At 35.5% G+C, this 25,560-nt stretch overlaps 1 protein-coding gene across 2 annotated transcripts in view; it reads left to right on the top strand.

The window, feature by feature from the left end:
• Window positions 1-243: 243 nt before the first annotated feature.
• Window positions 244-25,560, top strand: part of RPTOR (regulatory associated protein of MTOR complex 1) — a 402,885-nt gene continuing 377,568 nt past the window's right edge. For both annotated transcript variants that reach the window (XM_088138378.1, XM_088138377.1), the window contains exon 1: window positions 244-1,728. In XM_088138378.1, coding sequence (XP_087994504.1) covers window positions 1,567-1,728 — 162 coding nt within the window. In that variant the 5' untranslated portion in view covers window positions 244-1,566. The remainder of the gene's footprint in view (window positions 1,729-25,560) is intronic.

Below are 25,560 nucleotides of genomic sequence, written 5' to 3'. Positions count from 1 at the left end.
TCTTCATCTGGCCAATTTCCGGATGACCACTAGCGCCGCTCGACTCTCAGGGAGAGGAAACAGGCAGCCTTCATGAGCGTCCCGCGCTTGGAGCTGAAACTCCCGGAGAGAACTCAAGCAGGTTGCTAGGCAACCTAGTTACGCTTGGCCCTTCTCCCCCTCCCACCCTTGAACTAGCCTGTACGGAACGCGTTTCATTCGATATGAGCCATCTGAAGGCCCGTCGCTGCGATGCATTCTGGCTCTTGGCAATATGGCTGCCTCCTTGGTGTGCTGCTGAGGGGAATTTGGCTCTCCGGGACATTTTCCTTCAGCTTCCCCAACCCCGCTATCTGGGGAACTTGTCCGCGAAGAGGAGCTACCAGCTGCCCGAGTCGGGGAACATGATGGGTCGGATTGGGCGCCCATCGTTGCAGCCGCGCAGAAAGCCGGCACCTCCGCGGGGGTAGGACGATTACTCCCCTCTGGCTGCACGCTGTCGAAAACGGGCCCAGGAGGGAGAGTCTATCTCATCGTCTGGTCCAGAGTGATCCCAAGGGGTGATCTTGTCGGGGGCGAGCTGCTTTCTCCTGCCTACTTACTAAGAATAGATACAGCCAAGCCTGGAACAGAGAGGTGCCTACGGCCAAATGGTTCCTTTCCTTATTTTTCGCTAGTTCTGCCTTAAACGGGAGATCAAAGTGCAGCCTCTCCTTTGTAGCTGTACTTTGAAAAGAATCCTGCGCTCAGATTCTTCGCGTCTTAATCCAGAGCAAAGATCGATTTATTGAAGTTCAGTGTATTCTAACATCCCATCAAAACAACAAAACGAAATCCCTGTCTTAACGAGATTATATGTTGAACAGCACTACCACAGTTGCTTGACAAGTGATCATTTATTTGACTCTCCAACTTGGATAGAACTGATTTCTCAACTCCTGCTTTGCCTGCAATTTTTCTACAGTATGTAGCACAAGGCATCAACTTTATTCTGAACAAGAGAGCCAAGTGTGGTATCACTGCGGCTTTTATACTTTATCTGTGATTCAAGTGCTCTGCTACATAGCTAGTTGCAAGCCATGTTTTCTGTCTAAAATACTTTTGGACTTATCATATCAAACTTTGTTTCAAGTACGTATTGCCTGATAGTCTTCTCCTAAACTAAATCATTGTATTGTGGGCAAGAACTTTTTCAATAAAGAGAGTTATCTGTGGTCACCCTATATCTCTTGAATATTGAGATAATACTGTCCTATACCTGAAGGATAAAAAACATCCATATGCACATCTGTGACTCATTGTTTCATCTAGACAGCAATAAACCATTGACTGCCAGATAACTGTCCCTTATATAGTGATTATATTACTCCCTGAGATTACCCATTCTGTAGAGGAATTCCCCAGCTGCTGTGCAGGGAGCATTGTCATACAGTTTAACAGTAACATTCATACATCTATTTTTGAAAAGAGTATCTTCTCATAAAATTTAAATCTTAAACAGTAATTACTAGATTTTCTTGTTACCCAGTAACATTTTCTTGGAGTAGTGATTTTTCTCCACTGGTTACTTTGATCTCTACCCTTTTGATGGAGTCTGATATGCTGCAGTCACCCCTCCTGGGCCTTGGAGAAGAAGATGAGTCAGATATGACGGACTGGAATTTGCCTTTGGCCTTCATGAAGAAGAGGCACTGTGAGAAAATTGAGGGCTCCAAGTCACTGGCTCAGAGTTGGCGGATGAAAGATCGGGTAATGATCTCTAGCAACAGCTTTTATTTGGAAAAAAGAGATTCTCTTATTGTGTTTTATTTGGGGTCTCTGCCTTGTCCTTAGTGCAGCCACAGTTTTTCTAACTATGTGATTTCTTTGGTCCTGAAAATTTGTTAAATCGCTACAGTGCGTGCTAAGAAACAAATCATGAATGCAGTTAAGATAGATTTAAGTAGGTTGTATTTTAACTTTTTTATATATATATATAAATGATGATAATAACAACTTACTGTTTGAGAAATTATCTGGATGGAGAATAATTAATGCATATCAAGCAGTTTGCATTGCTGAGAAGCCTCATTGCTTTATTTTGTTAGCCATATATTGAACGCCATATTGTATTTATTATTATATGTTTAACCAAAACAGAATTCAATTAATAGTATTACAGAAATTAAAAGGTCTGTAGATTTTAACAGCTCTAGAATCTTAGGGGACCTTGGAGAAAATAACATTGTTTTTGGAAGTGATATTGCACTTACAGTCTGTTTGTTAGTTCTTATGACATATATGAAAAATTAATTTCTTGCATTTGAATGCTTTAAGAAGGTTAATTCTTTAGGAAGGTTAAGTTGGTTTATCAACCAACCAGTCAAAACATCCAACAGCAGTTTAAAAAGCAAGCCAATGAGATAAGTAAGCATAGTTTATCAGTGATGTAAATTCTAGAGTATCTTTTAACACTCATTTGAAGAGATAGAATTTAGACAATGAAGACTTTTTTTAGTGTAAGCACAGTGGTTCTGTGGGATTTGGGGTTTTTGCTTTTGTTTGGAATGTTGTGAAAATTAACTGACTGACTAGGATTACATTCTCATTATAAATATACATGCATACCTGTTCTTTTTTGCTGGGTCCTATGTTTTCTGTTCAGTCACAGAGAACAAATGGTAATGCTGAACTTCCAATGCTGGCAAGAAAATATTTTGTGTTTGCTCAAGGGTTATGACATAGCTCTTCACTGGGGTACCAGATTGTAGTTGATAAGATCTATTGTGCAATTACTTAGGAGACCTTCTTCCTTGGTGCAGCAATGCTAAGCAAGTGGGCTATTATTGCAGTAACAGGAAGTGAATTAGAACAGCTATGAATATCAAAATCTGTCTTATCCTGTGGCCCAAGTACAGCTTTCATTGCAAATACAATAGCAAGGAAGCTAGCAGCAGTTTTACAGTATCCAGAATAGATCAAGGTAGCAAACAGGGAATTTGGCTCTATGATCCAATGGTGTTACCAAGCTTATTGTTGCTTATTTAATTGAATATGCTATCTCTCAATTGTTTTGTTGCCATACATCTTACCAGGTGATATTTATTTTTAAATTTTAAATATGGCTGTGTTATGCCAAACTTCATTTTAGCGAGATGTGAACGAGTCTAGTTTCATTTTTTGCTTCCATGCTCTTCCTTCCTCTCTTCTCCCATCTCATAGTGAGGAGTAGGATATAGGAAAAGTATATTCATCTTTTCATTAACTATAGCTTTTTGTGTAATCTGTAATGAGCTAGTATGGTTTAATAAGTTTCAAATGAGCTTCTTTAAACTATCTGTACTCAAGATTAGTTACAATTCCAAATGTGGACAACATAGCCAGCAGTGCTTATTCAGAAGCAAAAGTGAAAGTTTCTAAATTCCTTGTGGCTACATAGAAAGAGGGGAGAATCCATGTGTTCAGGAAGAGTCTTGGTTCATATACCTCTTAATAAATATCCAAATAGTGCCAGTGTCACGTCCTACATCCTCCAGGTATTTTATTTAAGTATTCCATTCTACCAAGTGGGGTTTACTTCTGAGAAAATATCTTTGGGGTCAGATGAGAAAAATGGTATAACGTGTCTTTGGCTCCTTTCATGCAGTCACCAGTTTCAACTATGTATCAACAATACTGCATGGCAGCTTGCAAATCCCCTCACCCTCCTCTCGTTGAATTGGGTGGTGTTCCTTCCAGCTTCCAACAGAGCAGTTCTAAAAATGGCAGCTAAACATCATCCCGCCATTTTGTTTGTTCTTTTCTTGTTCTGTTTGCTTTTTGAGGTGAGGAAAAAAAAAACAGCTATAGAATGGGCCATTGTGTGGGGCAAGTATCATAGCACCTTTATTTCAGAAGGGGAAGGGAAACCAGGATGAGATGGGAATGTCTGTCAATGAGCAGCTGCCCATCCTGCAGTATCACTGATTTTCTTCTGGACTAGGAGCTGAACTGATTAATTTCTTAAGTTGATTTTCTGAGCACGAGAAACGTATTAGAAATCACATGGCATTGCAGGGATATACAGTATAAGGGCCTTTCATCATTATAGATGAAATGCTTTCTTAAAATTTTGCTAATAAATGATTTTAGTAACAAGGAAATTGAAGCTATTTAAACAGAAGATTTTTCAGTGTCTTGCTAGTTGCAGGAAACTCTATATTTAAGAGGACTCAGTAATAAATTTGACTAATATTGTAATACATTTACTACCAGAATTCTGTAATGTCATAAAGGGTTTATTCTTCCCAGCATGCTCCGTGGCATTTGCAGGCTATCAAAATGAAACTCCTTTGATCTATTATTTATTGAAAGTTTTTTTATAGACAGTAGGAATTGTGCTTTGAATGTAGAATTAAATTTCAGCTCTGCTAGTTCATTAAAACAAAAGAGTCCTGAATGTGTTGGATTTTTTACTTACAAATGGCTATGAAGTAAGAATTGAGCCACGTTATTCTTACTGATTTATAAAACATATGGGAAGCAAAAATCTTGTTGTAATATTGTCATTTTAACAATTTTTTATTCTTATTGCTTCACAAGCCACTTAGTTACTCAGGTAAGTAAGGTGGCAAACTAGTTGATAAACAAAATAACCAGCCAAGAGTTGAATTCTTTCTTTAAGCAGAAAACATGTTTCCAGTGGAAAGTGAAACTATAGAAAGGACTACTTTATTCCAATAAAGTAATAAAACCTTTTTGGGTCTAAATGACACACAGTCTCCCTATATTAATGACTAGATTTATTGGCAGCCTCAAAAAAAAAAAAAAAAAAAAGAGAGAGAGAGAGATACAGATAGAAATCTTTCATTCCCAAAGATGATTGCTGGGCATTATGATGAGTGCCTCTAATTTACAATTTGGGTTTCATGGTTGTAGAGGGAGGGTGCAGATTTTCCTGTATTTTGTAGTTAGATTGTGTAGATTAACCTAAGTTTGATTGAGTGGGGGAAGTTCATTTTAAGGGCAGTGCTAAGGGAGAAGCCTGACTAGGTAGGCTTCTACTTCACGTTTCATTCATTGGTTAAGGGATTAAATGCAGGGCCATCTTCTCTTTATTGGTCTTTTGTCCCTTCCCCTTTATCCCAATCAACTTGTGCAGTTGTGCAGAGGATCATGCAGTGGGAACTCAGATGTATATGGAAGAAACCTGTGAATAAATTGGCAGTGTATCCATTTCCTCTTGTAGGGGAATTTGAAGGTATTAAAGAGAATATTAGTTCAGCCTGTTAAGACAAAGATAGACAAGTGGAAAAGTAGCTTAAGCTTTGAAATAAGGTTTGTAGATGTTAATCTGCAAGAAAGTGTTTGTATTGTACTTACAGTTAAGAAGACTTCATTTTCAAGTGCTTGCTTTAACTGCAAGCACCTTAAATAAAGCAGGATTCAGTAAAGTATAGTAAGCATTATGGAACTCACTCCTGAGAAAAGTTTGGCTGGTCTCCACCCTGTTTTGTTTCAAATGACATTTGAAGATACGCTCCTGCACCTTCCTCAGTTGGGAGGTGGGAGGTTATATTAACTGCTGAATGCAATATATCAATGATTCTTCAGTTTTTCCCCCTCAGAGAATGTGTTTTTACTCACATGTTTTGCATAATTTACTCATATTTAATTTAGTTCATGCTTCTGAATGTCAGTTTTAATGATGTTTTGTAATCACTGTGCTATTATCTAATTCATCACTTTTCTTTTAAGAAAACTCTCTTCTATTGGATACATACTGCAACCTGATGTGCATATGTTTGGTGAATTTTCTATTTGGTCTTTTTTTTTTTTTTTTGACAAGGTACTCGTATCCCTATTGAAGCTTTGTTATCCCATACATCAGGCCTGCTCTGTTACATCATTTAGATATGTTATCTTGTTTTTTGCCAAGGGAAACTTTTAACTCTATCTTTCCAATGATATTTTTCCTTGAATAAATATTTTTGTATTATCCTGTATCTTGACTGGATCCCTGAACATCTAAAAGATTGATGTTCAGTCATACTGTATGGGCTTACAGGAAGCTTTTCCCAGGCATAGTGGTTGTTGGATCACTGTAGTGGTCTTATTAAAACATGGGAAAGAAGATGGCTGAAAATAATTTAAACTTGGAACACCTGCATATTCTTCCATTGTCAGGAAAATGGGTAGCTAGCTGTCTTGTCCATCAAAGGGTTTTTAACAAGAGAAAGAAGAAATCTCGGCCCTAGCAAACTTAGAAATAAATTGGGGGCTAAAGTAAAAGTATCTACTTGCCAAGATTTCTGTAACAATATGTCTTTTCCTTTTTCAATAAATCTGATTGAAGAAGCCTTTGTAAAAATCTTGGTTTTGGATCAGCTGTCAAGAGCTTGGCATTAATCTCAGCAATTCCTCAATTTCTCTTACAAGAGAAGCTACCTTACTGCTTGTTCTTGACTGAGACCATGGCAATCTGGGAGCACAGCTGAATGCTGAAAGGCTACCAGTGCTTTAGTTCAATATCAGAGATGCATAGATGACTTAATGGACTATTTCTGATACTCAAATGATGCAGCAATTTGGGAAAGCACAGCAATCATATGTAGTTGCCATGGCTGTGCCTCCTGCCATTCCTACTCATCGAATCATGTTACTTCACTCTCTGGGCTCATTACCTGGCAAGTATGACGTATCCCCAAACAAATGCAAGGTTTTCATCATTCAGTATGAGCTACTGTATACTCTTGCTTGAGACCAAGTTTTCCACAAATTGTGGTCAGGTGGGATTTATCCCTGCAGTCTTGACAGATGGAGCTGCCAAAAGGGCAATTCCTATTATGGACAATAATGATTCTCTTATGGATAACTCTGTCAATTCTATACAGAAGTGAAAAACTGCCTTTGATGATTCAGCCAGAAGAGCTAATGCCCAGAGTGTTCAGCCCAGATATGACAGCCATATCCTATACAAAGGAAAATGAAGCAAGAACAATCCAAAAACTATGAGGGTGGGGGTAGGATAACTTTTTTAAAAGTGCAAGGAAAAAGGTTTGGCAGAATTTTGACTCCAAGGGTACAAGAGGTGACAATGAGTAAAATTCTGGAAGTGCAGTGTGGATTATGCCAAGGTGGGGTTACGTAGACCAGATTTTTGCTCTTCAGTGGGTTGATGAGAAATGTATGAATGTGAAAAAGGAGTTTATTGTATGTCTGTTGATTTCAATAAATCATATGATAAAGCAAATAGACTCAAATTTTGGAAGGTTTGTATGAATCTGGAGGTTAGTTGCTGAATGTATTAATAGAAATACAGTATATGATGGAAGTAAAATATTTGAGAACAAATAGAAGCCTTAAGTGAACGCTTCAAGGGTGTATGATGTTCCCTTATTTCTTTAATATGCTTATGGATAAATATGTAAGGAATGCCTGTGGTTATGTTAGCATTATGTTGGTTGATTGGAGAGGTCAATCTGTATCTTTGTATGTATATGATGATGTGTTGTTGGCAGAGAATCTGAATTATTTACAATGAATATTAGATTGTATGATGCATAGAGGAGTGTGGATCTGAAAAATTAAGCTGTCAAAGGCCAAGACAGTTGTGTTTGACAGGGGAAATGGAGTGAATATTTGCAAGTTATATATAAATGGTAAAAAAAATAGAGCAAGTACATACATTTGTATACCTTGGTAGAACGTTGATTAAGAATGGGAAAATGGATGGAGACATTTTAAGACATGCAAATGCTGTTAGAATGGTAGTGGGTAGTATGTGATCAGTTGTGAGGAATAGGTGCTTGTGAAAAGAAGTGCAAATGGCTGTGTATAAGAGTGTGCTTCTTCCTACTTCATTATATGTGAGAATTGAGTATACCAGGAGAAACCTAAATGTTGAACGCAGTGTTAGTGGGTTATTTTTTAAATGTGTATGATAGATCAAAGGTATAGGGTCAAGGATAAATGGGTGCTGAACTGAATTCAGAAGTGAGTGACCACTATATAAGAAATACACTGAGTTGTTTCTTCATAGAGGGAGAATGAACAAGGATTGAATGGCAAAAGAAATACTATATGAGAAGGAAGAGTGAATGCTTTGAGAGAAGGGGAAGACGTAGGAAGTTGTATTTTGATGAGATCCTCATAAAGACAGACAAGTTTAAAGAACAAATTGATGTATGGATAAAATGAAAACAAGGATAATTTTCAAGGATACAAACTAATGGAGAGGTATAGTGTATGGTCTTAGTGTAAACTAGATTTAGTTAGATTTGAACTCCTGCTTCTTTGTTGTTTTGTTTTTTTCTATTTATTCTTTTTCTGTGCCTTATATAACATGGTTTACCCTGAAAAGGAATAGTGTGATTGATATGTATATATTTATATAAAATGCACACTCACTATTATAGCTTGTTTGTTCACTGGGTTTATACCCTGTCTTTTTATCAGTCTGACAATCAGGGCAACTTACAACCATAAAAATATAAAAAGTTAAGTTAAAACCATAATTATTATAATTAAAATCCTGATTAAAATTATGATAAAATAAATTGACATTTAAAAGCTTTTCAGAAGATAGGATACGGAAGATATGTGTTTTTACCTATACTAAATTCTGGGAGATTCTGGGCAAAACATATTCCCATAGGGAGTACATTTCATAGTTTGGGACCCCCACAAGATAAGCACTTTCCCACATACTAGATAAATGAGCCCTGGAAGAGGGGTATCTTCAAAATGGCCTTTTCTGTTGGGTCCTGCTAAAATCTTTATGGGTGGGCAGCTTTAATTTTCAAAGATTCTTAATTTTTGTGCATATATGATCTTAAATGTTATTTGTTGACAGTGAAATGAACTATGGATAAATAAAATAATTTTTTAAAATGCAGGTGACTGAATTGCAAAGGAGAGATTTGCAAATGACAAACTGGTAGAATAGTATCACTGACACTGTTTAAAATCTTCTTAGTTTCATTCTCTCTTCCTTTTTCTCCATTGCAATGTTTCTGCTGTTACGATTCCAATTTTCCCCACATTCTCTTGGTTGGAATGCCAGATTTTTGAAGTCTCTTTGCAATGAGGGATGGCAGTATACATGGTTGAGGAGCTCTAAAGTATTTTTAATATTTCCATGATCTTTCAGAAATGTGTGAAAATGAACTTATGTCAAAAGATAATAAGAACTTTCATTTTCTCTGTAAATGTGTCTCTCCTAGGACCATATTTATTGTTCAAGAATGATGTTTCTTTCAGGTGTGTAATTAATACTGAGCAAGATGCAGAATTTCTTGTACCTTTCTGAGATAATGAAGTATAGCTCTCAAGGTCAACAGTATCCTTTTTGGGGAGCTGAGAATGAATAGCAGGAGGTAGAACCTCTAAAGTACAGGCTGAATTGCATGTTATTAAGCATTCTTCATATCTTTGAAGCGTGTCTAGTTATTGGCAGTTTCCTGTCATCGTTCTTAAATTACTTTTTTATTGTTTGTGTTTCTGCAGTCCCCAAACATTAATGTGGACTCATAGAAGCATCATTTTCATATTTATTTCTTCAGTCTAAAGAAGTTTAGTCACTGTGGAGGAGTAAAATTTATTAGTTTTTAAATTTGTGGGAAACTTCTATATATTTAAGTTGAACCTTTATGAACATCTTCAGAATAGTTCAGTCTAACTATTTACAGGTAGTCCTTGCTTAACAACCACAATAGGGACCGGAAAATTGGTCATTAAGCAGGGTGGTCATTAAGCAAGTCACCATGTGACCGGACCGGAGTTTACAGCCATTTTTACAATGGCCAATAAGCAAATCACCACAGTCGTTAAGCGAATCACATGGTCGTTAAATGATTCACATGGTCATTAAGTGAATCCAGCTTCCCCAGTGGACTTTTTTGCTGGAATTCGCTTAATGACCACGTGATTTCCTTAATGATCACGTGATTCACTTAATGACCATCCTAAAAAAGCTCGCAAATCGCGGTCACATGACCAAGGGAGAATGCAACGGTTTGCAATAGTTGTAAGTGCGAGTACAGGTTGTAAATCACTTCTGAGTCCATTGTAGCTTTGAACCATCGTTAAACAAATGGTTGTTAAGCAAAGACTACCTGTATTGTCTGAAGAATAGTCAGATGACTCGACAAGAGTCAGCAAATGGAAAATGTATATTCAAGTATAATTTGAATATTCATTCCTGCTCCTAAATTATTAGTACTTGTCCAAAAAGTGCTTATTTAGTAAATGATGAAGCTATGTGTTTTGCTGTTTACTAGGGAAAAAAACCTATTGGTTTTGCCATCTATTAGAAACTTGTTTTAGAATCTATGCTTGAACATTGTTCAGCTGAAAAATAAATTTGAGCTGAATAATATCAGACAGATTAGAATTTTGTTGCACTAGGATGTCTGAGGTGGAAATTAATGGAAAGATAAATTCATTTCATACTCTGTTGAATATGAAGGTTAAAAACAAAAGCAAGTATACCCAATAAGCTACAGTAGGAATGTAGCACATATTGTAATCATAGTCATGGTGAGAATTGACCTTTCAGCATGCATGTGGTATAGGCTGCCTGCAGGGCCACATGATTTATTAATATTTCACATGCTTTTGTTCAAAACTGTGCTATTTTTAAAGTTCATCAGTGCTGAAATATTTTAATGTGTTTTTCTTAAATGTGGCCTAAACTTCATATGGATTTTTTTAAATTAAAAAACTGGTGAATGACATGGGAGGAAAAAGAGACTACACAAACGCCTTGATCAACCTTGTTGACTTTTATTTGGGATGGAAAAGTTCAGTAGTAATGAAGATTTATGTGATATGTTGGAATAACACACAAAACTCTAAATTGGCTTATAAAAGTTTAAAATCAGGACAGTGCACAGAGTCACCTGATGGACTACCTCTTTTGAGTAAAAAAGCACAGAGAATGTAGAGACTCATTTAACTGCTATAGGATTTACTTGTTTGCCTTGATTTAAGGCTTGAACTTGCAAGATAAAATTGAGATGGAAAAGCATGCCAAATTAAAATGGCAGCAATTGTACAAGATCTATCCGTACCATGCCAAGATCCCAAGAGTTCAGTAGTAAAGAAGATTTTTGTAAAAATCTCTACATTTACTCTGATATGTGAATTCATTGAGGAGTTTGGCTGGAGTAAAATTGGGCTTTAGCTTCTGCAGGATTTTTCTTATTCTTTTTGTTCTCTCTTTACAATTTTGTTTTAAAAAAAACGTTGAGTCTACATTTTGTAACAGTCATTAAAAATCCATAGCCTGACTTGGTATATGGTACTGCAAAGTCATGTTAGTAGAAATTGGTTTAGTAGAATTTTACCTTGAAGCTTCTTGTGATAACTTGACTCTGTCAGGCAGTAAAGCTCTGCTGGGAGCATTGCTATAACAATTATAGTCTAAAGAATTAAAAGACATTATTGTGCTTTATGAAATCCTAGTTCCAGAAAGAAAATTTTGTTAAAAACACACAATGAAAATTGATATCAGGACACAATAGAAACTCAGTTTGTTTTAATTATCAAGGACTGATGTCATGCCTGTTAAATGATCCTGAATTTAAATAGAATAAAATAAGCAAAATTGTCATGAAATCACATATTAATTATATATCAACAGTGTATAAATTTTGCATTTCTTACTATATAATAGGTAGATTTCATTTTTGTAGGAAAAAACAAAGCAGTGTATTGGAGAGGCCATCTCCTGTTTGTAAAGGCAGCTTCAAATATGAGAGCTTGTGAATACCTGTATTACACTTTTATGGCTATCTAACATGTGATTCACTCCAAAACTTTGGAGGCAGCCCCCGAGCCTCTTCCAAATGTGCTGCTGAATTGTACTTTTTAATATGACATGGGGAGTAGTTATATTGCGTGTATTTAAATTAAGTTACATTTAAATTTAAATCAAATCAAGTTTTTGTTTTGCCCTGATCTTGCCCTTGTTTGGAGTATGGTCATCGCATGCTACACAAAGTTAAATGTGGCCTTTGTTTAAATAAATAATAATAAATAAATAAACTCTGTTTTTTGTGCTTATATAGCTTTTAATCCTGGTGGCAAAGGAAGGAATTGTTATGATTGTTTTCTGTATACTAATAAATTAAAAAAAAATGCTGCAAAATTATGCGTTAGATTGACAACATGCACATTCTGTTTTAGATGAATGCATTTAGATGTTAGGTAATATATAACCTAAGTGGCCATATAAATTTGACAAACAAACAAATAAATAAAATACAGTACAATCATTTGCTGTGCCAAATGCTAACCTGCTCCAGTTTAGAGAAGCTAAGCCAACATCACTATCTCATGGAAGCTCCTTTGTTTTTCTTTAACACTTATTTTCTGTTCTGTAGTGTTTCTGGACGATTTGGCATTTTTAGGCAGGTTGTCAGATCATTATAGGTAGAAGAAAAAAAAAACCCTTGCAAAAAAGGAAAAGAACACCAATTATACTGAGTAATGTGCAAAAGAAAATCAAGAAAAATAAAATGGGAATTGAGAAGCAGATGGTTAGGGAAAAAATTAAAACAAATTTTGAAAGCCTAATTATGCTTAATCACAAGAGTTTAAAGTGGGTCGTTTTAGAAGAACAGAATGCAAGAATGCATACTATGTTAGAAATTAAGAGTAGTCATTCCTTCTTTACCCTAAGCTTTTAGGAAGTTATTTGGTCTTTTTCTGCTGGCAAAATTTGAGGTGTTTTAAACTGCTGTGTTATAGATTTTAAGAGTTGTAAGACTCTTAAGTAAGCCAGTTTTTACTAACTCAAGAAATTTGGAAGAGATAGTCCAACACACCTGGAGGATGCTTTAGGCCAATGAAGACAAATTAAATATATCATATTTCTTTACTAAATCAGTCCTTTATTTTCTTGTTTTAAAGTTGTATAGTGTTGGAGTTTCATTTTGTGATAATAATTATCTTAAAAATATGGATGTTTTTTGACTCCACAGCCTAGTGTTCATCAATTTTTCATCCTCTACGTGTGATACAGTTCCATCAACCAGGCTATATTGTGGGGAACATCAACTTAAGAAAGCTGTGATAGAATTGAAAGGACCTAAAAGTTCACCTAGATCTTTTCCTTCTAACCACTGATCCTGTTCCACCTCATCCCACAGGATCTGAATCATATACAGGCACTTGAATGAAATTAGTAGTGTTGAAGTCTGCTGAAAATCAAGTGGTGTTGATAAAGTACCCCTTGAAGTTTATTTCTATCATTTGAAACCTATTGCCAGTAGCAGTACTTCTGGAGAAACAAATAGATCTGTATTCAAAAGTCAAGACTATTGATTTTCCAGCACTGCTACATTTTTGCTACAGATACCTCTGTGCTACTTTTTGTATTTGAACTGTGAGCTATTGTTAAAAATCTCTATTTGGTGCCAAGTTGGCTGTTTTCACATGCCTACAAATAATATCTGTGATAGAATGGCATTCAATAGGGAGCTTATTATATTTTAACCTATTCAACTATAAAAGTTTCCTGGATTGATTACAAACTAAAACAATAGAAAGCTTGGCATTTTTGGCCCTCTGTTCTGAACTGATGATCTTCATGAAAAAGTATAGTCTCTTAATATTTTTTTAATTTCTTCTCATTTTATTTACCATATCATTGTTTAAAAGTCCAGAGGCCCTTCCAAAGAATGTGCCCAATGAATATGCTTAAAGGAAATATTGCTCTTAAATGTTATCAATATTTGGTTCATTGTATAAGTATATACATGGATTTTCTTACCAGGCCCATTTTTCTGGAAAATTGTTTAGAAATCTGAAAGTGGCAACCCTCCTTCTCAGCTTGTTTACCCCTAAATTATTATATTTGAACACATTGGAAAAAGGGGCCAGAAGGATGGATGGATGAAGAGAGATTTCTGTTGATAAGAAAAAGTTACTTATAGGGGGAATCAGATAGTATGGAGTATTATATTTGGAGAGGGAGAGAGCACAGAAATAAATAGTGCTATTTGTCTTCAAGAACAATCAACAGACTATTGCTTATCCTTGCTGGTTTGGTATTTGATATTGAGAAAAATGCTTTTTAAAAAAATACATAAAACTCAAGAATAGAAGATAAATATTGGCATACACAGTGCTGGTAACAAATCAAGCACTTGAAATGAAATATGAAAAGCAATGTTAGGTCACAAAAGGGATGTTATAAAAAATGAGACAGAAGAGAAGATTATTTGGTGGCACCCTTTCTTCATAAAAATTACTGTGTGTATTCCATTTTAATAGGAGAATCTATCATGATGTGCAGGTAGTGCTCTTTAATTGTAGGCTCTTAAGTAGGAGTTTCTCAATATATTACTGTTAATTGTATAATGTTTTCCAGTGTAGTGTTCTCCTAAGCCATTTTCTACTCATTTTAATTTAACAAGATTGTTTAATAATCTAGTACAATATTCTAAACCAGAAGTAGTTAGCCAGGTAGCCTCCAGATGTTTTAGACAGTGACCTACCTACCTACCTTCCTTCCTTCCTTCCTTCCTTCCTTCCTTCCTTCCTTCCTTCCTTCCTTCCTTCCTTCCTTCCTTCCTTCCTTCCTTCCTTCCTTCCTTCCTTCCTTCCTTCCTTCCTTCCTTCCTTCCTTCCTTCCTCTGACTAGGTTGATCCAAAAAGGACATTCTGATCATTTTCGGAACTTCAGAGGGACATGTTTTAGAATCAGAATGGTCTGTTTGTGGGTTGTTTTGTGCACCCTTGATATTTAATATTTTTTATACTGCTTTCCAAATCAAAATTTGGTAGAAAGGGGGGCTACAGTAAGGATCCCTAAGTAGTTCTGTTTAAAGACTTGAGAAAGAAGGACTTTTCTATACTATTCATTTGTTGTTGAACTGAATCCTGTTTGGAGAATGTTTTAGTTCTTCTGCTTAGAAGTCAATAGGACTCTGACTTGGTCAGAAGGGAGAGAAACAAGTGTATCAGTTTGTTGTATTTTCAAAAAAAGGTTATAGGATTTATTATGGTAAAAGCTAGGTTGCAAGTTCTTAATTAAGGTATGTTTATGTTTTGTTAAGCTCAAGGGAAGCAGATATATGAAAATTAGTTATGAGACATAGTGGTACCTAGTTTTCAGATGAAATTAATAGCTAAGTAGGGATCTGAATTCAGCATACTAGATCTATATCTAGCATTTTATCCACAGGTTACTGTACTATCACATTTAGGCAATTTGCTCCTTTGTCTGGATTAATTTTGAGAGACTCCTGTTACAAATCATTCTGTTTAAAGAAATTGAATTTGGTGCCAAAGGAAAAGTATTACCAATTCTTTTACTAGCTTTTTATAGCTTTAAAGTTAGCACCCATGTATACTGTCAACTTTCTGTTACATCATATACTGGTAATTGTAATATCTACTTAAATTACTCTAATTTCTCACTAGAGATGAAGAAACAGGAGATAAGCTATGTCCATTTTTGTTGAGTACCTTTATGAAACTTTATGCAATCAATGGAAATACATTTGTAGTTGGCTAAAGTCTGGTGTATGATAATTTACCAGAAATGTTCCATAATGTTCAAGGGTTTCCTTTCTCATAGGAAATGCTTACAGAAAAGCATGCATGAATAGTCTGGCATTCACTACAAAAAGTATTTTAACATTATTTCAACCTTTTTAAGTAGGTCAAGTGAATAATGTCAACCTAGATTTAAGTGGTATTTCAGACTTATCTTCTTAAGAGTATTGGCAAACCTTGCAATAATAGATAAAATGGGTCTAAAAGTTGTAGACTCATGTTTGAGTTTTACATCCCTTTTCTGAGAAATTACTTCTAAATTGAAATTAATTGAAAACATTTGGGGCAAAGGAGAGAATGTATTAATAATTGTAATTCATCTGCCTTGGAGATAAAAAAGACTTTGTAAACTCTCAGAAAGAGAGAAGGTTGGCTGTTGTTAAGAGGGCCTGTGCTATCCCCAAAAGGCTTTTTTGAGAAACACATTTACAGTTCCTGTTGGTCTGCTGACCAGTTTATACAATTTAAATCATGGTCTTTCTAATTTCTAACACAAGGGCCTTTGTTAAATGTAGTAAAATGTCCATGGTTTCAGTAATGCAGTTGCTGACTAGGCTAGAATGAGAAACTTTCAATATTGATGATAATCAGATTTAAAAGAAGTATAGGCATACCTTGTTTTATTGTACTTTATTGTGCTTCGCAGATACTGTGTTTATCAAACAGCATTGCATGCCACAGAGAAATCTTTCATGAAAGGAAGAGTCAATCGATGCAGCAAACTTCATTGTTAGCTTATTTTAAGATTTTTTTTAATTAAGGTATGCGCATTGTGTTTTTAGACATAATGCTATTGCACACTTAATAGATTACAGTATAGTATAAACGTAACCTTTATATGCACTGGGAAACCGAAAAATTTGTCTGACTCACTTTATTGTGATATTTCCTTTATTGTGGTGGTCTGGAACCGAACCTGCAGTATCTCCAAGGTATGCCTATATAGGTAGTCCTCGCTTAATGACCACAATAGGGACTGGAAAATTGGTTGTTAAGTGGGGTGGTCGTTAAGTGAGTCACTATGTGACTAGACTTGATTTTACGACCATTTTTATGACAGTCGTTAAGCGAATCACCATGGTCATTAAGTGAATCGTGGTTCTTAAACGAATCCAGCTTCCCTAATGGATGTTTTTTTGCTGGAATTCACTTAATGACCACGTGATTTGCTTAATAACCATGTCATTTGCTTAACAACTGCGGTGATTTGCTTAATGACCATCGTAAAAAAGGTTGCAAATCGTGATCATGTGACTGCGGGGGGTGGTGTGACAGTTTGTGACAGTCGTAAATGCTAGTATAGGCTGTAAAGAACTTTTTCTAAGGCCATCATAACTTCAAACAGTCGTTAAACGAATGGTCGTTAAGCGAGGACTACCTGTATATTAAATTTTCTGTATTTCCTAATACTACTTTTTAAAAGGATACATAGAGTTTATTCACTGTCCTTAAAGTAAGAATCTGCTTTGTACAGAATACCATAAAGAATAGTGTAGCTTTTTTTTTTTTGGTGTCTTGTTGTAAAACAATACAGTGGGAAGATTTACTTTTTATATATTAAAATGTCTTTGGGTGCTTAGTGAATAGAAGTTAGTACCTGTAAATAGTATATGTGAGACACAGTTGTTGGATTTTGCTGCTGTAATTGCATTATGTTCCTGCTGTACTAAATCATTGTGGCTCATTAGCAAAAACAAGTCTGTATTAGTCATACTCCATCACACTTTCTTTAATAAGAATAAACCACCAAGTTATGATATACTTGAGTGTTAATTAAAAAGTGATTAAGCTGTAATGCTGCTTACATTCTTGCTGGCTTGGGCAGCATTGACTCTTGGGAAACTCTGGAGCAGGAGAGAAAGTGTAATCATTGTAGTGACAAGTGCCTTAGTTTGTTTAACCTGGAATTCCGGAGGAAGAGGAAGGAAGATTTTTAGAGCTAATTTGTTACTTGCCTCATCTGTATTAGGGGTAGAATTTTAAATGTGTTACTTAGTAAATTGCCTCCAGTACTGAATGGGAAACCAAGTGTTCCCAGCCATATTAAATTCTGTATTAGGAACAGCCCTAAAAATAACCATTATTGTCCTTGTGAATGCAATTGAGTTTTGTATACATTATATTGTATACAAATTTTAATTGTTTTCATTGTTTTTGGGGGATTTTGTAAGGCAGCCAGAGTCTAATGGAGTGGGCAATCATTACAGATTTAATTAATATAATGGAATTGAATATATGTATTACAACTGTCTTTAAGTGATTTCTGAAATTTAGCTATTATGGCTGTGCTATATACTGTACAGAGGCTTTCTGATAGCCTATCTCATTGCCCACATGAAAAGAATTGTCATTAATTGGTCATCCAGATATTGTATGCATGTATAATCAATATGCAATACATATGTGACAGGTTGAGTGCATTTGTGATTAAACAAATGTGCTCCAGATCTTATTATGGAAGCCTAAGAGGTCCTGTATATAATTTACTTAGGAGTAAGTCCTTGTGAATGCAATTGAGTTTTGTATACATTATATTGTATACAAATTTTAATTGTTTTCATTGTTTTTTGGGGATTTTGTAAGCCAGCCAGAGTCTAATGGAGTGGGCAATCATTACAGATTTAATTAATATAATGGAGTTGAATATATGTATTACAAGTGGACATGGTATTTGCCTTTGCTTTCACCCTTGATTTTTCAGGGTTTTCAGAAACCATTCATTTATTCTGACAAGACAGACTAGCATTTGACAGTTACCTTGAATATAATAAAAAAAATGAGATTCATCTTTAATAATTCTATAGTAATAGCATTTTTGATTTGGAAAAATATTTTCCTCTTAGCTGAGTCACTTCTTTTAATGCATCCTGCTTAAGATGAATGCATACATGAATCTCTAGCATTGTCACTATTAAAATAATTATGTGTAGCACTGGTTGCTGATAAGTCATAATAAGCATTTGACCATTATTTTCAACTTGACATTTCAGAATTAAGGCAATAATTTTAAAATGCTGTGTAGCTTGGAGCATTTTGAAACTGGCATGAAATCAGAAAGGAAATCTACAGTTCAGTCAGGGTTTTTCATGCAATATACAGGTAGTCCTTGAGTAACGACCATTCAAAGTTATGACGGTGCTGATAAAGGAGACTTATGACTGGTCCTCAAAGTTGTGGCTGTTCTGGCACCCCTGCGATCACGTGATCACGATCTGGGTGCTTGGCAACCCATTCGCACTTATGACTGGTTGCCAAGCACCTTGCAATCACCTGACTGCCATTTGCAACCTTCTCTGCCAGCTTCCCCTAACCAAAGTCAATGGGAAGCCAGCAAGGAAGATTGCAAGTCAGTGGGGTAAGTCTCTCCCCCACACCTTTCACTCACACATACCATGTCCTCCTTCCCCCCTTCGCTTGCACACACCCTGTACCCTCTTTCCACAGCCTCCCTGCAATTGCACGTACCCTGCACACTCTTTCCTCAGGATAATCTGTATCAGTTTGGGAACATATTTGCAAATACTATCTGAGTTAGAAACTTTTGCTGAAAGCTTTGCTATGTAGTTTCTTATTAATTAGTAAGGGGAGGAGTAGGTATCAGGGAGAAACTACACAGTGTTATTTATTTGTTATATTTATTCATTGCTTTGCAAAATAGTAACATTCCTAAGGCAACTTTGGATATAAAAACAGACCAGTGCTTTATCAAATTATAAAAGTAGCTTAAATTTAATCAGTTCTAATGTAAACTAGCTAAATACAATTTCAGATGTATATATGAAGCAAAAGCCATGTGGAACCAGTCATATTTCTGCTTGGTCAGATTCCTGTTGGGTAGCGGTAACCACCAAGAAGTCTCTATTTCTATTATTTGTTCTGCATAACTGATGTTATTGATGAGCCTAGGATTAGTGTCAATAATTACTAACTTAAAAGACCAACAGATTCATGTATGTATAGGGCAATATTTCAAATAATTGAAGATTTATAAGATTTTTTTAAAAAAAGACAAAGTATTTAACTTACATTGTGTTTGCACATAAGCTTGCAAACTATTACAGCTAAAGGGTCTGTTGTACTGATTACAGAACTGGTTGAATAATAAGCAAGAGATTGTTTTATCAAGAGTCTCTCATTTGAAATTTCACTATGGTGCAGTTAAACTTGTCTAAAAGTTGGTAAAAACTTCAGTGTTGGGGAAAAGGGCTCAGATTTTCTGGACTGTACCCTTAAAACAAAGAGGAACAAATGTCTGTCCTCAAGTTTCTGCTGCCAAATTTCAGAGGCATTGAAAGCTGACACTCTGTCCCAAATGTATAACCCCTGAAGCTGCAGTCTCTTTTAATGTCTGTGCATTTCCACCTTCTCTTTCCTTCTATTCTTATACTCCACCAAGATTTTAAAGTCTTTATGTGGCCCAGCCCCTTCTTAGTGGTCCTGGGCCCTTGCATTGTGTCCTAACATAATACAGTAGTTAAAGACTGGTATAGCACTTGGCCAGAAAAATGTGCACTATGATTAGAGATTCTTATGCAGATCTTGGCATTTTTGTATCATTTGAGAATCCTCAAAGGCATCATTTTCATTGGCTTCTGAAGCTTCAGATTGGACAGTAGGACTTGAAGATGGATTCCAGTGGACAAATGTTAGGCTTTTTTGGATGCAGCTAATTTTTTATCATGAACAGTTGGTTGAGGTATTTGGAGTTCCTTGCTCTTTTATTGTGTCTTGAATTGTAAATCTGGCAATGTTCTTTCCCAAAGGAAATTGCTACTTAAGTGATTAACTATACAGTTCATCTATGAATTAACAATGTCTTTTTGTTGCTAATTTATTCCTTTTACTTATTTGTTTGCTAAATTTATATCCTACTTTACCTTCAGGAGCTCAGATTTGTGTTTAATAGTAGAAGTAGTATGAGCATTTATCTGTATTGATTTCCTTACTGTTGACTTATAAAACATCTTGATACGATAGTTTGAGTTTTGTTTCTAGACTCCAGTATTTGTATATTAGGAGCTATACTGATCAGCCAGTGCTCTTCTATACTTGCTGTGTTGGGATATGTATTTCTTAAGCTGAGCTATTCTGTTTTATGTGCTTAAGGAGTGCAAATTATCCTTGAATTCTTCAATTGATAAAATATACAGAAAGTGGATATTTTTAGATCAGTTGAATAAATCAAATATTGGAAAAATACCCTTTGCATGCATCTTTTCAGTTATTTGTTTATTTGCTAGGCTTATATTCTATGTAAGCTGCCAAATGTCTTTTTGATTGTGGCAGGATAGAAATATGTGTATTCAAATAAATAAAATCATACAATAATACAATATTCAGCCACTTTTCCCATGAGCTCAAAGTGCCTTAAATGATCATTTTGTTTCATTTTATCCCCATGGCAAAACCCTGTGGGTTAGGCTAAGAGTGACTAGTCCAAAATCGCTCAGTGAGTTTTCATGGCAAAGAGTGAACTTGAACCTGCGTATCCTAAGTCACAGTCCACCACCTTTACAACCATACACTCAAATTTTTATTTCAAATTTGGCTATATCCAGGGCTAAAACAGAATGGAAATATTTTTATGACAATTACCAATGTTGCTTTGGGTAGATGGTTATAAATGTGCATATAGTTCAAAAGCCTCTTGATGTGTAATCTTACTGTAATGTTCACGTTAAGAGGAATATGAAGAAAATTCAGAGAATGGATCTGGTGATATTGAAAAAAAAATCCATAGTAATACTTCCTCACCATGAGCGCTTGAAATGTTATGCCCATTTCTTATGCTATTCAATTGCTTTAAAAAGAGTTTGAATAAATTCATGGAGGATAAAATACCAGTGGTTACTAACTGTGATGGTTAGGTATGTCATAGGTCATATGCCTCTCAATAACAACTGCAGGAAAACACAGAAGACACACTGGTATTTTTGTCTTATTTGTGGGCTTCCCAGAGACATCTGACTGGTCATTGTTGAAACAGAATGGTAGACCAAATGGACACCTGCCTTCTCCATTATGGTTCATAAGTTGCTTCTAATTCAGTACTACTTTTCCATTTTAAATGTAGTGTTCAAGTCAGCTCTCAATTTAAAAACGATATATAATAAAAAGTACTAAACTGATAAAACTTAACACTAATGCAGGGAGCTTTAAACTCCAGGGAAAACAAAATATCAAACCATAATTGAGCCAAAGATTTGTAGGAGCAAAGCAGAATCCCAACAAAAAGGGAAGTTTTATGTTTTTGGGAGTCAAAAGTTTTCTTTATTCTCATCAACTCTGCTTGAGACTGTGGAGGGATGTGCAAAAAGAGATTCTTCTGTGTTTTCAGGGGACAGGCTCAGTTGTGCAGTAGAGGAAGGTGATCTTTTAAAGTGTACTTAAAAGAATCTTCTTCCCCTTTGGCAAAACTGAACACATCGAATTGCATCCAGAAAAGGACTGGTTATCAGTATCTGCTTCCCCATTGTCACAATGGCATGGACTAGCTTCCTGACATTCAACATGCAAGAAGTTCAAGGATTAAACTAGTTAGTGGAAAATGTAATATATAACTGTCAGTCCACCTTTAAAACTTAAATGCCAAGACACTCCTGTTGCTATATCAAGGAGATATATGTGTATTCCCACTGGCTAGACTTCAGTACATACTAAATTCACACATGCATAAAGATAGATTTAGATTTTGGCCCAATTTTATTTGTATTTTAAATGCTGATAAACTGAAATATCTGTGAAATAGTTCCCCCCTTTCCCTAAAGGCTTTTCAACTCTATGAGAATTTTTGTGAAGGGTTAATAGTAAGAATCACTTCATAGATCCTGCTCTTAATTCTTTCTGCATCCTGGAAAGCATCATTTAAACCTTGTTATTGCAAATTCAGGATTGAGGAAGTTTCATTGTATCTGTATTACGTAATGTGTTTTGATTCACATGGGATGCATCCTATATACCAGTTTGCACTTGACAGCAAGATGCTTGTTTGGAAGCTGGAGGAGATGGTGAAGACTGTAAAATTTTTACTCTGAAAACACTAGGGAGTCTCTCCATTCAGTCTTCCCTAGGCACTCAACACAATCTCTTTTCCGTGTGCTCTAGTTTTTCGCTTTCTTTATAAATTATACATTTGTGTGGCTCCAGCTTTGCTTTCAAGTTTTTTTCCCCTTGTCTAATGTTGTGAATCTTAATGAACACCCAAGGGATGTAGAGATGCAGGTGGCTTTCCATTTTATAGGTGTGGGAATACTGAATTCTATTTACAAAAATATTAATCAGAGAAGGATCCCCCCCTTTGGAATTTTGCAGAGAGGAATTATGTAATCAATGTTCATGGAATGGTGCATTAAAAAAAAATCACTTTTGTGATCACTTGGAGGCTTGCTGATATTTAGGTCTTTAGTTTCCTTCTCCTGTCATTGGTGTATCAGAATTCATATTTTTGATCAGATTTTGTTGTTAACATTGAATTAGAAGCCCTGGACAAGACAGGGCCACAAACCCAATTGGCAATGATAGATTAGATACTATAGATCTGTATTGTATAGTAAAGTACATTTGAATACTTTTCATCTTTATAATTTAACACTGGTAATGCAAATGTGCAAGGCCCAAATCAGAATAAAGTTTTCAGTGAAGGTTCTGTTCTGTATGTATTTATGTATTTAGTACAACCAACTTAATTTTTTTATAAGTGAGTACTATAGTATGCGCATAGCCTATTGTACTTCTGCACATGTATGATGGAGCTTCACTTGAATGTAGGTATGTGAATGAATGGATTAAGAAGGTTCCCTATTACATGCACACCTTTGAATCAGAGAGTGAAAAGCAACTGATGTAATATTAGCAGTACTGAGCTATGAGCCATATATGTACCTGTACTGAAAATGCCCAATTCAGCTTACTAATGTTAATGATGATTAGGTGATAAGTTGGGTTAAATTTGTGATTGTTTGATATTGTATTTTTTTCCAAATATTTCTTGGCTAGCTAACTATTAGTCTTTCCCTTTTTGAAGATTACTGAATCTTCAGCTCCATGTATATCCGAATACCATCAGCTTCACAGATGACAGCTGGTCTTTTTTGCTTCTTTGGCTACAGAGTATGTTTATAGCATTAGTTACAATATCTACTTGGTGACCAACATGGAAATTGTACTGTATTACACTACTAGAGAACTTTCTCCAGCTTTAATACAATCTATCAGATAGAACAACATAACTGCAGGACTTCTTTGACATATAAGGAATTGTTTTCAAATATTTCCATTTTTTCCCTGCAGGGAGGCTCCAGAGCAAGCTGGTATCATATGATATTACTTACTCCCCATGGTAATTTCTTTTAGGCTCCTGTGATACTGTTTTGTCCCATGTTCTGCATGACATTTGATATATGCTGATGTCAACCAATTTTTTATTTCTTGTAGATCAGTATGGAAATAATGAGGAGCCATATCTCATGGAGATAGGGACTCTTGTAAATGAATTAGTTGCTCTACCTTTTAGTTATCCAGCCCTTAAGTTGCTAGAATACCTGATTCTTTCATTGAATTGTACCAAACTTGTTTCAATAGTAACTGTTGCTATAGTTAATAAACATTTTGCGTAATAGCTTTAATAAAAAAATGTGTTAATATCACTAGCTACTATGCTGAGCTTGACTATTATGTAGAACAGCGAAACAGTGGAATCTTCCCCCTGTACCGTGCAGACCTGACTTTAAAATCTGTCTTGGTATTCGATTAAATCACCATTTCATACTTATACTGTTGGCCGCCAAGGCTGGCAGATTCGTTTACCCAGTACATAACACCAATCAGACACACCAAGTCAGGGGAAGTCTCTCTTGGTCATTTTATTGAAGCACTGAAGCAAAGAGGTTCCCAACTCTCAAAGAAGAGGGACCTTGAGCCAGGTTTTCTGTCAAATTTTAGACATTTCTTAAATGAGGAAGTAGGTACGGGAAAAATATAACTGGTTACATTTTGTCACATTGTCGTGCAAACGCATTTATTTATTTATTTATTTATTTATTTATTTATTTTTCAAATTTGTCACCACCCATCTCACTGTGGGGTGACTCTGGGTGGTTTATGGTAAAAATGTAACTTGGTTCCATGTTACATATTAACATCCCATAATGAGCTTAGCATGTTCTATGTTTTCTAAAATCTCTACCTTAGGAGTGTGCGTTTTACTATGCTAATTAACTTTTAGGTTACAACTTGGTTAGCCAGTGGTCTCGCAACTGTGGATTTTGAACATCTCAAAACCTTATCTTCCCCTCCACAGAGCACCCTCCTCGCAAAGTACCCACAACCGAACCTTACACTTGTTATCCTCTTGCAGCTTCACCACAAACGTTCAATAGTGTGATCTAGTATGTAAGCTTTAAACGATAAGATTAATGTCTGCTAATCAGCTGCCTGGCCCTCAGTACAATGCTTTTTGTTGTTGTTGATGATGATGATGTTTTCAAAAACGTTTTAATCAAATCAGGAAAAGTAGTCAAGATCATATCAGTTCTAACTAGCTTCCATGGAATCCTTGAGACAGAATATTACAAGGCATTATATACAAAGACAACATTGTACTCCTCCCTTTGATACACCACTGTGCTAGAATGATAAGTATTTATGTGAGGATGAATATGATGTACATTAAAAAATACAAATAATTAGTCAGAAAGATTCTATCTGTTCTGTTCCACCCACTTCCCTTCCTCTGTTCACTGACCTTTGTTGTCATTGTACTTTAGAAAGAAAGGTAAGAACATAAGGATGATCAGGTTTGTAATCTGTTATTTCCGTATGTTGCCATTAATAATCTATAAGATAATTAAAAAGTATTATCCATGATTATATCTTTGAACTAGTTAAAATTATGAACATTTTAAAATTCATTTTTTTACGTTCTTAATTTTTTACTTTAATTTCTGCACTTTTAAAGAAATATTTGAAATTCATTAACAATAATACAATTTATTTTATTCTGATAAAGGAAAACATTTTATGAGCCTATCCCCTCACTTGCATTTTACCTCCAATCTT

Source organism: Python bivittatus, unplaced genomic scaffold (genome assembly GCF_059951505.1).
Source record: "Python bivittatus isolate LINGU-HERP-01145 unplaced genomic scaffold, Pbiv_v1 ctg000220_np1212, whole genome shotgun sequence".
Classification (NCBI taxonomy): domain Eukaryota; kingdom Metazoa; phylum Chordata; class Lepidosauria; order Squamata; family Pythonidae; genus Python; species Python bivittatus.
The sequence above is the reverse complement of the archived record's forward strand: the minus strand, read 5'-3'. Positions and strand labels throughout refer to the sequence as shown.